Here is a 14,687-nt window from a genome sequence, read left to right on the forward strand (position 1 = left end):
TTATTCCGGGGCAGGGGTGAATGCCTCTTGTGCCTGATGATTAGCTCAAATGAAGATAAATATACAGTAAAAATCAGTCATTCTTGGTACCCATATGTAAATCCTCTAAACTTGGGGTACCTCAACGCTGCTCCCAAATTTCACAGTAGTCTCCTCCTTTATCTTTTTAGTGCTATAGTTCCTTCGATTAATCGAATCCCACCTGCCTTACATTTTTCAGAGATCCTCAGCATTCTTATGCATGTATTTAAAACACACACACAGACTCACACATACACATATAACCTTTCCTGTCATTTCTAGAGATTTAGGTAAGAAGGGAATGTAGGTACTTGTTCTCACTCTACCATTTTGGTCTAATATTTCCATCAAGCATTTTAAAAACCAAAACATGAAAGAGGCAAGAAATATGAGAGGGAAGAAATATATTTAAATATACATGTATGGTAGAATCTCTTCAATGCCTATTCAGCACATATTTCCCCACTATTTTGCCTGCCAACTGAACCTCAATTTTGTAGCTGATGGAAATCACTTGATATCAGAGAAACTTGGTCCAAATCCGGACATCAAGTAATGAATTGTGATTGGTCAAAACTATTCATGGTCTCACTTACCTTTACCAGCAATTGGTCTAGGGGTAGGTATGTATTCTTGTTAGGGCCAATGAATTGCAAATGGAAGTCTTGGTTGTAGGAGTATGGGATCTTCTCATCTCAGATAATGAAACATAGCCTCAAGAGGAGAAAGCCCCTTTGTCCTCAGTCCTTTCTTCCTGTGAAGAAGTGATATCTGGGGCTGTAATAGCTTTCATGTGATCAAGAGGTACAAGCACACACACACACAAAATGACTGAAGAGCAACAGAAACAGGCTAGTTACTTAATGAAATCACTGAGCTGTTGAATGACTTCTGATTAAGTCAACAGTAAATGTCTTTATGGTTAAAGTCATTTTTGTCTGATTTTCTGTTACTTGCAGCTGACAGTGTTCGCAATACATCATGTAAATGGATGTAAAAAACCTTTTCTCTAATAATATTCTAAAGTCACACAGATTAAAATCTATTTATAGTATTTCTTACATTTTTCTTTTCTTCCCCCTCAGAATTAAACCTGGAGGGGCAACCAGAAGTCTCAACTGGTTCAGTAAAGGACCCTAAAACTGAAGTCCTAAGGAATATTGTGGTTAGAAAACCTGCAAAAGTGATTTTTGGTATAGATAAAACTGAAATGAAATCAAAGCTAGAACAACCATGGAAGAAAAATCTTTTTGAAAGACTGGAGGCAAGAGCCCAAGCAATGCAGCAGAAAATAATAGATAAGGATAATCTGAAGAAGGAATTAGAAAAAAAGACTGAAAAAAAACTCCCTGGAGATAATTTGGCCAAAGAGTGGTTTAATACTGAAAACATGACAGTGAATACTCGTGCATATTTGCTTGACAAACTTCTACCCACCGTAGTTCCTGGAGTGGAGAAAATGTTAACACAGGTGGAAAAGAAGAAGCTTTTGACACAAATTGATATTCCAACTAAGTTTGATCCAATTAATAATTTGGGGGAATATTTAATGAGAAACAATACTTATTATATCAAAGACTCAGGAATGTCTGGTTACCAGAGGGTGATGAGAGATGTCACAGAAGACCTGAAAATACATGTTCCCGACACTATCTGCAACAGGTAAAATTTGTCATTTTTCAACTGATGATCTATCTCCTTACATTGAAAAGCTAGAACAATAATGTTATCACAGAAATAGGACTTAGAAGTGATTTTATAGTAATTTTTAAAGTGTTTATTGAACTACTACTACATGCCTCACTTTTTCAAGGCACTGTGCAGACTTATTAAGTATATTAAGTAAGTTCCTTCTATTCATGGATTTAATTATCTCACTAAGACTCCAAGTGTATATTTATTTGTCTCCCTGCACTGGAAAGTAAGCTATATGACAGTTGAGACTTTTTAAATATTTGCCTTTCCAGATTGGCAATATATTCACCTGGTTTAAAAGCCAAAATGTATAAAAAGTTATACAGTGAAAAGTTTGCCTCCCATTCGTATCCTCCATCTACCCATTATTTCACTTCTGCCATAGATAAGCACTGTTTTTAGTTTTCTATGGATCCTCACAGAGTTTCTTTATGCATACATAAGCAAATGCAAATATGGGTTTTTAATTTTCTTTCTCATATACAAAAGCATGTGATAAAAATTACAAATATTTCCCCCTATTTTTCACCTGTCATTTATCTTTTGTCATGCAGAAGATTTTTATTTCTATGTAGTTGAATTTAACTTTTATTTTACGATGTCTGGATTTTGAGTCACTGTTACAATTCAAAATATTGAAAGAATTCTCCCATGTTTTCTTCTGGAATTATTATTATTTTAATTTTAAATACTGATTCATTTGGAATTTATCCTAGTGAAATATGTGAGATATGTATTCAACTTTATCCTTTTTCAAATGGCTATTTAGTGGTTCCAATAAGAATTGTTGAATAGTCTATCTATCTTTGTGCCACTGGTTTGAGATGATCCTTTATTACTAAATTCTTGTATATTTCGGAGTACATTTCTGGATTTTTCTATCCTGTTCCATTGGTCTGTCTACTTTCATGTACTAATATTGCTTTATTTATTGAGACTTTTATTTTAACAAATCTGACAGTGCTGGTTCACACTACTTGCTCTTCTTTTTTCTGATGTCTCCTGGCTATTATTGTGTGTTTACTTTTTTATATGAACTTCAGCATTTTTTTTTTTTTTTGGCAGCTGGCCATTGTGGGGATCTGAACCCTTGACCTTGGTGTTATAACACTGTGCTGTAACGAGCTAAGGTCACTGGCCAGCCCCTTTAACTTTAGTATTAACTTGTCTACTTGAAAAAAAAAAAAGTGGGGAGAAAAACCAAAACCAACCTTAAAGAAATCTTTACTGAAATTTGATTACATTCATTAATTAACTTAGAAAACCAGCATCTTTAATAATGTTGATTATTTCTATGTGAGAGTATGTGACTTTCCATTTGCTCATCTTCTTTTGTATCTATCAGTGTTGTCTTAAAGTTTCTTACATAGGTTTTATATCTCTCCTGTGAGGTTTATTACTAGTTACTTTATTATTTTTTGTTGGTATTGTAAGTGAGACTTTATTTGATTACATTTTCTATCTTAATGTAGTCTGTATACATGAAAGCTATTAATTTCTATATATTTTTGTGCCCTGCTACCTTACTGAGTTCTCTTACAGGAAAATTTTAGTTGATTTCTTGGGTTTTCTGTGGAGGCAAATAATACTAGTTTCCTTTTTTATTTTCAATTTTTATACTTCTAGCAGCTTTCTCCTGCCTAATTACATTGGCTATTACCTCCGATACAGTGTTAAATAATAGTGGTGATATGGGCATCCTTGTCTTGCATACTTTAGTAGAAATGCTTCTTGTGTCACTGCTTCACCATGTGTAGTTTTTAAAATGTATTAATTCTACTCCGTTTGGATCTGAAAAACATATTTTATCACAACAGGGAAAATGTGCCTAAATTTTTGTCTTATAGAGTGATTTTTAAAAATCAAGACTGATCGTTGATTTTGTTAAATGTTTTTTTAGTACCTACGGAGATGATCATTTCATTTTCACCCAAATTAATGGTGAATTTTTTGTCCTCGAGGCAATGGTGCTCTGTGGTGTTAGAATCCTCTGGCTTGCTGGTCTGTGTGAGTGTGTGCAGACATGGCCTCAAATGATTATTCCCAACAAGCAATCAAAAGCTACGGGGCCTACTCCACACAGCCTGTGCAAGGCTACTGCCCGCAGAGCAATCTTACTCTACAGACAGCAGAGTTAGTGGTTACAGCCAGTCAGCAGACACTTCAGGCTATGGACAGAGAACTTATGATTCTTCTTACGGACAGACCCAGAACAGGCTATGGCACTCACTCAGCTCCCCAGGGAAATGGCTCAACTGATGGCTATGGTAGTAGCCAGAGTTCCCAATCCTCTTATGGGCAACAGTACTCCTACCCTGGCTATGGTCAACAGCCAGCTCCCAGCAGTACCTTGGGAAGTTATGGTAGCAGTTCTCAGAGAAGCAGCTGTGGGAAGCCCCCAAGGTGGGGGCTATGGCCAACAGTCTGGCTATGGTGGACAGCAACGGAGCTCCTATAATCCCCCTCAGGGCTATGGACAGCAGAACTAGTATAACAGTAACAGCAGCAGTAGCAGAGTGGGGGGTGGAGGTAACTATGGCCAAAATCAGCCCTCCACAAGTCGTGGCAGTGGTGGTTACGGCAATCAGGACCAGAGTGGTAGTGGTGGCAGCAGTGACAGCGGGGAGGCCAGCAGGACCATGGGGGCTGTGGCAGGGGCAGTGGCAGTGGCTACAACCGCAGCAGTGGTGACTGTGAACCCATAGGTCATGGAGATGGCCATGGAGGCAGAGGCAGCATGGATAGAAGTTACCATAGTGGCTTCAATAAATATGGTGGCCCTCAGAATCACATTATGACTCTGAACAGGATAATTCAGACAATACACTCTTTGTGCAAGTCCTGGGTGAGAATGTTACAATTGAGTCTGATTACTTCAAGCAGATTGGTATTATTAAGACAGACAAGAAAATGGGACAGCCCATGATTAATTTGTACACAGACAGAGAAACTGGTAAGCTGAAGAGAGAGGCAACGGTCTCATTTCATGACCTACCTTCTGCTAAAGCAGCTATTGACTTGTTTGATGGTAAAAATTCTCCAGGAATCCTATCAAAGTCTCATTTGCTACTTGCTGAGCAGACCGATTATGATGGTGGCGCTGGTTGTGGAGGCCGAGGGTGAGGAGGACCTGTGGGCTATGGAGGCTATGGAAGTGGTGACAAGTGGTGGTGGTGGCTGGGGAGGATTCCCCAGTGGAGGTGGTGGAGGTAGAAGACAGCAACAATCTGGGGACTGGAAGTGTCCTAATCCTACATGTGAGAACATGAACTTCTCTTGGAGGAATGAATGCAACCAATGTAAGTTCCCTAAACCAGATGGCCAAGGAAGGGAGCCAGGAGGCTTTCATATGGGGAATAACTATGGAGATGATCATCACGGTGACAGAGGAAGCTATGATTGGGTGTCTACTAAGGCCGTGACAGGGACCGTGGGGGCTTCTAAAGGGGCTGGGGTGGTGGGGACAGAGGTGGCTTGGCCATAGAAACCAAGGGTTAAATTCTTTTATATCAGAGAAAATCCTTTATAACTATGATTCAAGATCATGAAAATATTGATAAATTTGATTACATAAAAATTAAAAGCTTTTTGCCTGGCAAATTGAATCACAGCTACTCAATTCTGCTGTTATAGTGCAAAAACAGCCTTAGGCAATATGTAAATGGATGAGCACAGCTGTATTCCAACAAAACTTTACTTCTGGATAATGAAATTTGAATTTCATATAATCTTCACATGCCACAAAATACTATTCTTTTTATTTTAAAAATGTGTTTAAAAATGTAACAACCACTCTTAGCTTTCAAGCTATACAAAATCAGGCAGTGGGCCAGATTTGGCCCCTATGCTGTAGTTTTCTGACCCCAGTCTAAGTTATATCTATCAGGTCTCTTCCTGATCTAAAAAACAAACAATGCCCTTTGAATCTCTGAACCTATTCCTGAATCTCTATGTTTTCCTTTGAATATCTTCTGGTGTGGAAACCAATAGTAAAATTTATAAAGGAACCCAAAATTCTTTGTGACTTGTTTCAGTGTCCTTCCTATAGGGTAAACAACTAATTAGAAGCTTTAAAATTAGACACATAAGTCCCTCTGGAATAAAGTAAGAAATATGTGCAGAACTCTTATTTTGTTTTATATTATGTGTGGACAAGGAATTTTCACTTTCAGTTGAAACTGTTTCTAAGAGTGTGGTTGCCTACCATTGACATCAGAATCACCTAGGGTGCTTGGTTAAAAGTGCAGATTCCTAGATTCTTCCTCAGATCTTCTGAAAGAGAACCTCTAGGAATACATTTAAAACAAGTTCCACATGAGGTTATTATGCACACAGTAGTTTCAAGACCAAATTAAAGAGAAGCCAAATTAAGGGAGTATTAGTACTAATGAAAAGTTCTAGCAGCATGCAGGAAGCAGTGTCATTAAATTTCATAAATAGCTTAAGGAACATTTCTCCTCACTATCTGTTCTTGCAGAGCAATAAATTAGATTGAAGTAGATTTATTTCCATAAGAAATATTTACAATTTGGGAACTGGTGGTAAGGCTATAAATTGATATGTTGGCAAACCCTTCCCCCTGTTAGAGATGTAAAAATCTCAATTAGTACATAAACCTCCTGACATTAGGTTGTTTCACTGATGTTTCTTGAATTGGAAGTTTAAATACTTAGAGTCTTTTGAGGCTTGATGAGAGCATTAGTTTCTATTGGAGCGACACTGTTGTAGGAATTTCATGAAAGAGTTAAAGTAATTAAAGATGTTTTTTTGCCTGGTTTGTTAGGATTAGAGCTTCATTACTCTGGTGAAAATCCAAGATCTATATGTTTATAGATGACAGTGTCAGGCATTTCGAAAATATTCAGAAATCCTAAGGATGCTTTACAACAGTGTGTTCTGCTTACAATGCCTACTGACTTAAAGCTTGTATACCCAGCAATCTTAGTAAAAACAGTCCTGCTTTTATAAATTCTCTGAATTATATCATTTTTTGTGTTGTCCTCAATTCATCACAGAACTATGGTGAAGTCCATTTACTTTAGGAATGAGCATTTTCCTTATATATATTCAAGAAAAAAGAAATAAGAATTTTGTTTTGTTTGTTAAGATTTTATCTTCTGCTGATAATATTGCCTCAATTTGATCCAAAAAGTTTCAATCTGCTTAGTTCTGAGGAAAGAAAGGGGTTCATCTCTGAACAATAGGTAAAGAAGACACTCCTTACTTATTTGGAACAATTTTTATAGTGATAGCCACTTATCTGAAAAACAGAATATTGCTCCTGTTTGTAGGTTTTAGATATGCAAGGTAATGGACTTTAATTCTTACATGCTATTTTGCAAAAGTGTAAGGGAGGCTAAGTTTGTGTCATTTGCTTTTCTTCATATATTACTTTCTTCTAGTATCTTTCCCCTCTGACTCTTGATTCCTCCAGTGATTAGGAATGCATATTTGGTAGGTCATGACCACCTTATTGTGAACTGATAATGAAAAATATTGCTATTAAAATAGGACTACAAACTTTTTAGTAGCCTGATTATGGTGGTGGTTACACATATTTATGTATGTGTTAAAATTCATAAAATTATGTACCAAAAAGGTCAGTTTTACTATATAATATTTTTGAAAATTAAAGTTTTAAACAGTAAAAAAAAGGAAGTAATTAATGTTAAAATTTTAGACTATTCCAGAGAAACAGAGTCTATTATACTACAAAATCTTCTCTTTTCTCTACCAGTCCTGATACATAAGATCCTACTATGAGAGTTCAAATGAACCAGGAAGTAGATCTAAGGCACCCAAAGCAAAAACTTGGGCCTTTTCCTGTGTAATGCATACCCAGTTCCGCACTGGTAATGATCTCTGATCCTTACATCTGTTGCTTATTTCATAGTCACTGTGGGGTCTGTGCTGTACCTTGAGATATCTTTTGGGCATTTTTCCTGTGACTCCTCTCTATTATCTTTATGTATTAATAATGCAACATTTAATACATGAAGAGAAAGAATCACAAAGATGTATTCCAAAGAATTACTTTTTTGACCACAGCTACACAGAAGAGGAGAATGTCAGTATAAACGCTCAAGTATTAAGGATACATAAACCAAGTAAAATTCAAAAGAGAAAAAGACACAGGCCTTTGTTTCATTTATTTTTATTCCCTGCAGATTAACTCACGCACAGTGGTTAAGGAATTTATACAGACTATGTGACAAAATCCATTGTGTATGTTTCTATTGGAATGAGGTATCTGCAAAGGGCTGTAAGATTTACTTCAAAGTACTTACTTTTGTATTTCAAAAAAAGCCTCAAAATGTCTAACATCCTTTCAAAATGCCAGCACTAGGACTTGGCAAGATGAACATACTGTTTCATCCTTGATATAGGTCTTCTTCAGTAGCCAGGAGATGTGACTTTCTAGGCAGCTGTCTGCTCACACTCCACACAAGCTGCAACCCCTTTACTGAGCCAATCCTTTGTGCTTACATTATGCTAGAAAATGCCGCAGGTGCCTTTCCACAGGTGATATTAGTAATATTGTCTTGTCAATCTGTATTGTGTGTTAGACTTTATCAATCCAGTAAAGGAGATTATACCAAAAGTGAGTGGATAGACAAGAGAGATACTTTTTATGGTATTCAAATTACTATTATATCCAATGGTATAGGGTAGGACTTTATCCAAACAGATTCTAGAACATTCCTAATGTTAAAGAGTCTGAGGTAGAATTCCTAAGTCAAGTTCTGTCTAGCTAGGGCTGGATATCTGGCATAATGCCTGACAAAATGTGGTGATCCTGGAGTAGAAACACCTAAGACTATCTAAGATGTTCAGAAATTCCTAGGATTTGCCATATAATTCTATTGATTCATTTTAAACTATCCAGTAACTAATATCCTCAAAAGAAGGTAAGATTTGTCTGTTCATGGAAGAGGTTCTGGCCTTCTAATTGCTGAAGACCTTATACGCAGCTGCCTTGGTTTTTACATCCTCTGTCCTAGTTCAGTACTACACCGTCAAAACAGATGCTTCCCAGCCCTGCAGTGGAGAATATCCTTCTAGTGGTCTCTGCCCAGCTCTTGTCCAGAAAGGTGGTGCAATTGGAACTTAACCTCCTCATTTAGAAATAGGAAATTCTTACCATCGAGGCCAGCTTCAAGTCTTGGAGGCACTATATCTGAGGTTCCCAGTTTGTAGTGACAATGAACTCAGGCCACCAAGCCTTGATTAAGCCACTCAGGCCACATAGGCTACATTCTTTATGCATGTCAGTTTTACTATCTCATACATGTTGACTAACTAAAACCACCAGCTGGTGTCTTCTATTGGAATCCAGAGTACCAGCTGTCTGAAACATCCTTCCCCTTACTTCTCTAACTGGCTAATTTCTTCTTGTCCTTCAAGAATCAGGTCAAGTAGCACTTCCTCTGGGATACCTTCTGTCATATCTGGTCTGGATGAGGTACTTTGTTTATATATTTTTGAAGTATCTGTAGGCTCATGTTTGCCCTTAGTACACACTGTAGTGTAATTTTCATTTATCTCTCCATAACCTCTTTGAAGACAGAGACCATTTTCCATCATGCCTGTATTTGAGCATTGAGCAACACAGTGCTTGGCATGAGTTGGGGCTTAAGAAATGTTCATTAGATGAATGAATTAATAACTGGACTTACTGAGGAGTCTTCACTCAGTCAGTCATTATTTAGTGCATAAATACTGAGTGCTCAATGTTGAGCTATACCTTACAGGGAAAAAAATACAAAATATAATTCTTGTCACGTGAGTCTAGTTGAAAGAATATAACTAAAACATAGTCAAATTTACCAAAACAGTTGTCAATATACACTCTCCCACTTCTCACACGTTTCTTAACATGTTCTATCTGTCTTTTATTCCAGGCTCTTTCCAATAAATGGCACTTACCAAGATCACAATGTTCCCCATGCTTCTACACCTAGTAGAAAGTTTAGAATCCTTATTTGACCTTTTAGAAATATTTAATGATGTTGACCATTTCCACCTTGAAATACCTTTTCCTTCTTTTTCATGATATTGTAATTTCCTAGTTTTCCTTTTACTTCTGTTTAGTCCTTCTCAGTGTCCTTTGCTGGCTAATTCTCTGCTACCTGATCTTCAAATATTAAGGTTCCTTAAAGCTTGGAGCTAGGCGATATTCTCCTATCGCTGTATAATGCAACCCTGAGAGTTCTCATTCCAACACATGATTTCAGTTATCATCTCTCCATGACTTTTTGATTTATATCTCTAGCCCAAGCACCTTCTTTGAGCTCTACACCAGTATACCCAACTTTCTATTCAATATCTGCACTTTGATGTTTCACAAACACCTCAATTTCAACAAGTCATTGTCTTTACATGGTTATCCATCCCTCTAAGTCCCCAAACCAAAAATTGAGGAATCAATTTTGACACCTTCTGCTTCCCCACTGCTCAATCATTAAGTCCTGGTGATTTTACCTTCTTTTATCAAATTTGTTCATTTCTGACCTTCCCCCTCCGCTTTCATCCTAGTTAAAGCTGTCATCATCTCTCACCTGCACTATTCCAATGTCTCCTAGTTCTTGTGTTTACATCCACTCTTGCCACCTATTCTTTATCTGTAACTGAACTGATTTTTTTTTAAAAAGGCTAATCTTATCATGTTTTTCCCCAATGAGAAATCTTTCAATGGTATCCCTTTACTTTTAGAATAAAAACCCAAATTCCTAACTAGGCCTGTAAGACTTTCCTTATATGACCTGTTTCCTGCCTTTCTTTCTAGCCCTGGCTCCTGCCTCCTCTCCTCAACCTATACTCCAGGCACACAGGATTTCTTTCAATTTTTCAAACATATTATGCTTCTTTCCATATCAGGGTCTTTACATATGCCATTCTCTCTGCCTGTATCACTCTTTTCCTTCCTCTTTACCTTATTCTACCAATCCTTTAGTCTTCAGTTCAAATACCTCTTCATCATGAAATTGGATCAGGACCTTCCCTTATGTGTTCTCATAGCATCCTGTGTTTCTCCTTCATTAAACTTATCACAATTGTTTCCGCTCCTATAATTAAATAAGAACTTTGTCATATTCACTATTGAATTCCATCATACAGCACTATGTCTTGTGAGTAATGCTCAATAAATATTTGTTATATGAATTAATTAGTCTGTTCCAATCTGGCTTCGGCCTTCATGATGAAAATTTTCTTTTGTTTTTGTTTTATTTTGCTTTCTGTTTTGTTTTGTTTTTAGATACATAAGATTATGATGAGATATGTCTTAATGCCTAATGTCTGTAGGAAAGTCACCTCATTTTCACACTTCCCTTAATTTGGAGTAATTGAATGTTTAAATTTGAAATCTCTGTACTTAATCATCACTGTTTAATGAGGAAGGATGCTATGATAAATGTTCTTCAGCATTTTATAAAATTCCAAATAGGCCTAATTGTTTATCTGTTCACATACCATTGAATAACCAATTACTTAGATTTTTCTTAGGTTATTACGTGTTATGTCAGGTGCCTCATTTGATAGTAAGATGTGTGTTGACTAAGCAAAAAGAAAATAGGAATTAAGTATAGTAATCAAGTAGATATGTCATATATGGATTTTTATAGGAATACTCATCACAGGAATAATATGGGCATGCTCCAAGTAGTCCAGTTTAGCTTTGTGAAACTAAGACCACCAGAGCTTAAAAACAAACAAACAAACAAACACTGAGTTTATTAACTTCCACTTTACTGAGCATGTTCAACCACTAGGGGTATATAACTCCTCTCTACTGAGCATGCTCAGCCACTGGATTTGCATAAGTCTGCCCCCTGTAGTCTCAGTCTCCCCATGTTGGTACTGAAAATAGGTGCAATAAGCAACAGTGATTCTCCTCTAGGGGAAGGCTTAGAGGAGGGGACTGATACCTTGGGGAGTGGCCTGAAACTCAGAGGTGTGTCCTGAAACCTGAACTCATGGAGACTGAACACCTCCTATCTCAAGTTGATGGCCTTAATCAGTTTTTGTAGAGGGTGGCTGACCATTTGTAAAAGCAATGGAGGTAATTGGATTAACATCCAGTAGGCGAACCTAGGCTCATTTCCAAGGTGGTAGTAGAAGGGCTCCCAAGTTCAATCAAAGAAGGCAAGACCCAATGTTCAAACACTTTTCAACTTTCTGCTTGCATCCTGTTTGCTAATGGCCCATTGGCCAAAGCAAATTATATGGTCACAGGCAAACACAAGCAATGCAGAAATAGACTCCACCTCTTCATGGGAGGTGCTGCAAAGTAATATTGCATACAAAGAGACATGCATACAGGAATGTGACCATTTTGCAATTTAGGACACTGTAGTTTTTTTCTTCTTTCCAGTCTCCTTATACTTAGAATCTGCTTGTAGGTTATGTCTACCCTATACTGCCCAAAGTTAAGGGTTTTGGATGCTTTAGAATTCTGTTGATTGATGTGAACATGCTCACAGGATAATGCAAGCTACAGAAGAGAAATTTTATCCATTCTTTGAATGAGTGACACAATCAACTTAAAATCTATTTGGATTATATTTGGATCTCATGTACAGTGGCCCTGAAGCACAAAACTAGATTTTGTTTCTAAATGTAGGCAACAATAAGTGGGAGGAAATGATGTCTGAGCTGAGATCTAAAGCACATGTAGTATCTAGTCAGAAAAGGAAAGGGAGAAAAATATTTCAAGCAGATGGAGATATGACAGAAAACCAATTTTGTGGGTCTGTATTTTTGTCACATGAGAATTTAGAGACACTCAATACTTATTACACAATATCCTTAACTTATGCATTCTGCTATTGAACCCTAAGATTTATAATGTCAGAATCCATTATGGGTGCCCAATACATATTTGTGTAATGAGTGAGTGACTGACTGACTTAGTAAGAGAGCAAATGAATGAATAATGAGGAAAAGCTGAGTGAAAGACACAGATACAGAATAGTCATGTAGGAAAGAATACAGAAATTAAGAATACTATATGTAGAGAGGGAGAGAGATAAAGCTGCAGGAGGAGAAAGAGCAGGAAAAACAAGGAGAAGGGACTAGGGGCTCTGAGACAAGTGGTAGTAAGAGGTTTGGCTGCTTATCAGTTGCATCAGAGGAACTTAACACTTCCTGTAAAATACTTATTAATCTTCCAGAAGTTCAGACACAGACTCTTCTGCACTATCAAACTGTTTGCCTTGCTTTTATTTTCAAATTTCAAAGTTTATTTTTGAAGTATTATTTTCCTAGAGAATTTTGAGGGTCTTAAATGGGCATAAAATGACTTAGATTTTAGTAGTTTCTTTTGAATTATTAGAGGTATCTGATTTACCAGTTCTTACTGAAAATCCTTTTGCATTTCAAAATCCGTCAGATTGTCTTAGTCTTTCTTTGGAAGATGAAAACCTGCCTTAAATATTGTTGGGAAAAAAATCGCATTTGAAACCAGCAGCTATTTTTTATTATTCTGAGTCATTTGATTTGATTTCAATCAAAACCAGCTTGGGGTTTTCAAAGTCCTAATAGGGATGTGAACATAGGAGCAATTAAATTACAATTCTTCCCCATTCGCAACCTGGGTGATGCAGCTCTGGCTGAGCGTAAGGGTAACTGTTATGCTCAGGCCTTCAGCAGGGGTTAACAAAGCATTTGACTCTGGCTAGATAAAGGCAAAAGACTAAGATATACTCCTAGGCAGATTTCTCAAGTTTGGTCCAAGGCATCAGAATGACCTGGGATGCTTATTGTAAGTGCATCTTCCAGGCTTCTACCCTAGACTAGAATCAGAGTCCTTCCAGATGATTTCTGTGTTCAGAGAAAAAAGAGGCTCACTCTCTTAAGGCCTTAGTGCATCCTACTTTGCCCTTATAGTACATATGGCAGCTTCCAGGGCTATTCTTACACTATTTTTTAAGTTATAAATTGACAATTTATAATTGTATATAATTATAGGGTACAAAAGATATTATGATTTATTAATACAATGTGGAATAATTAAATCAAACTAATGAACATATCCATCACCTCAAATACTTATTATTTTTTCGTGGTGAGAACATTTGAAATTTACTGTCTTAGCAATTTTAAGCTGTATAACACACTAAATTATTAACTATGTTCAGCATGCTGTATGGTAGATCTTTGAACAAAAGCCTTATTTCTCCTGTATAACTGAGATTTTGTACTCCTTGACCATCATGTCTCCATTTCTCCCACCCTTGGCCTATATAACTACCATTCTACTGTTAGCTTCTATGAGTTCAATTGTTTGAGATTTCACATATAAGTGAGAACAAGACAATGCAGTATTTGCCTTTCTGTGCCTGGCTATTTCACTTAACTTAATGTTCTCCAGTTCCATCCATGTTATCACAAATGAGAGAATTCCCTTCTTTTTAAAAGCTGTATACTATTCCATTGTGTGTATATGCCACATTTTCTTTATTCGTTCATCTGTTGGTGGATACTTAGGTTGATTCCATGTCTTGGCTATTGTGAATACTGCTGTAATGAACATGGGAGTACAGACATCTCTTTGACAAACTGATTTCAAATCTTTCAGTTAAATACCCAGAAGAGGGATTGCTGGATCATATGGAAATTCTATTTTTAGTCTTTTGAGGAACCTCCATACATTTTTCCATAATGGTTGTACTAATTAACATTTCCATCAATACTTTTTTTTTTTTTTTTTACCCCTATTCCTCCCACAACCATCCTGTGGGGTGGGGCAGGGCAAGAGGGGCCAATACTCCTTTAGTGTAGTATTTAGCTGCATAAAATAAAGCCTACCTCTATAAAAAGCCAAATAATAGAAAGCAGCCTATGATTAATGCCAAATTCAGTAAGTGCTGGGGGAAGGAGGACTCACTACAGGCTTGAATCAAGGACGATTTCATGTAGAAAAGATGTACAAAATTAAAATGAGGCTCTGAACTCTTGTATTCTGCTATTTG

At 36.9% G+C, this 14,687-nt stretch overlaps 1 protein-coding gene and 1 pseudogene across 1 annotated transcript in view; both read left to right on the plus strand.

Annotated features, from left to right (window-relative positions):
- Window positions 1–14,687, plus strand: part of EFCAB5 (EF-hand calcium binding domain 5) — a 144,600-nt gene that overhangs the window by 23,633 nt on the left and 106,280 nt on the right. The window contains exon 3 of the mRNA XM_063109813.1: window positions 1,107–1,683. Coding sequence (XP_062965883.1) covers window positions 1,107–1,683 — 577 coding nt within the window. The remainder of the gene's footprint in view (window positions 1–1,106; window positions 1,684–14,687) is intronic.
- LOC134389508 (RNA-binding protein FUS-like) lies at window positions 3,740–5,214 on the plus strand (annotated as a pseudogene).

This window comes from Cynocephalus volans, chromosome 10 (genome assembly GCF_027409185.1).
Source record: "Cynocephalus volans isolate mCynVol1 chromosome 10, mCynVol1.pri, whole genome shotgun sequence".
Taxonomy (NCBI): Eukaryota; Metazoa; Chordata; class Mammalia; order Dermoptera; family Cynocephalidae; genus Cynocephalus; species Cynocephalus volans.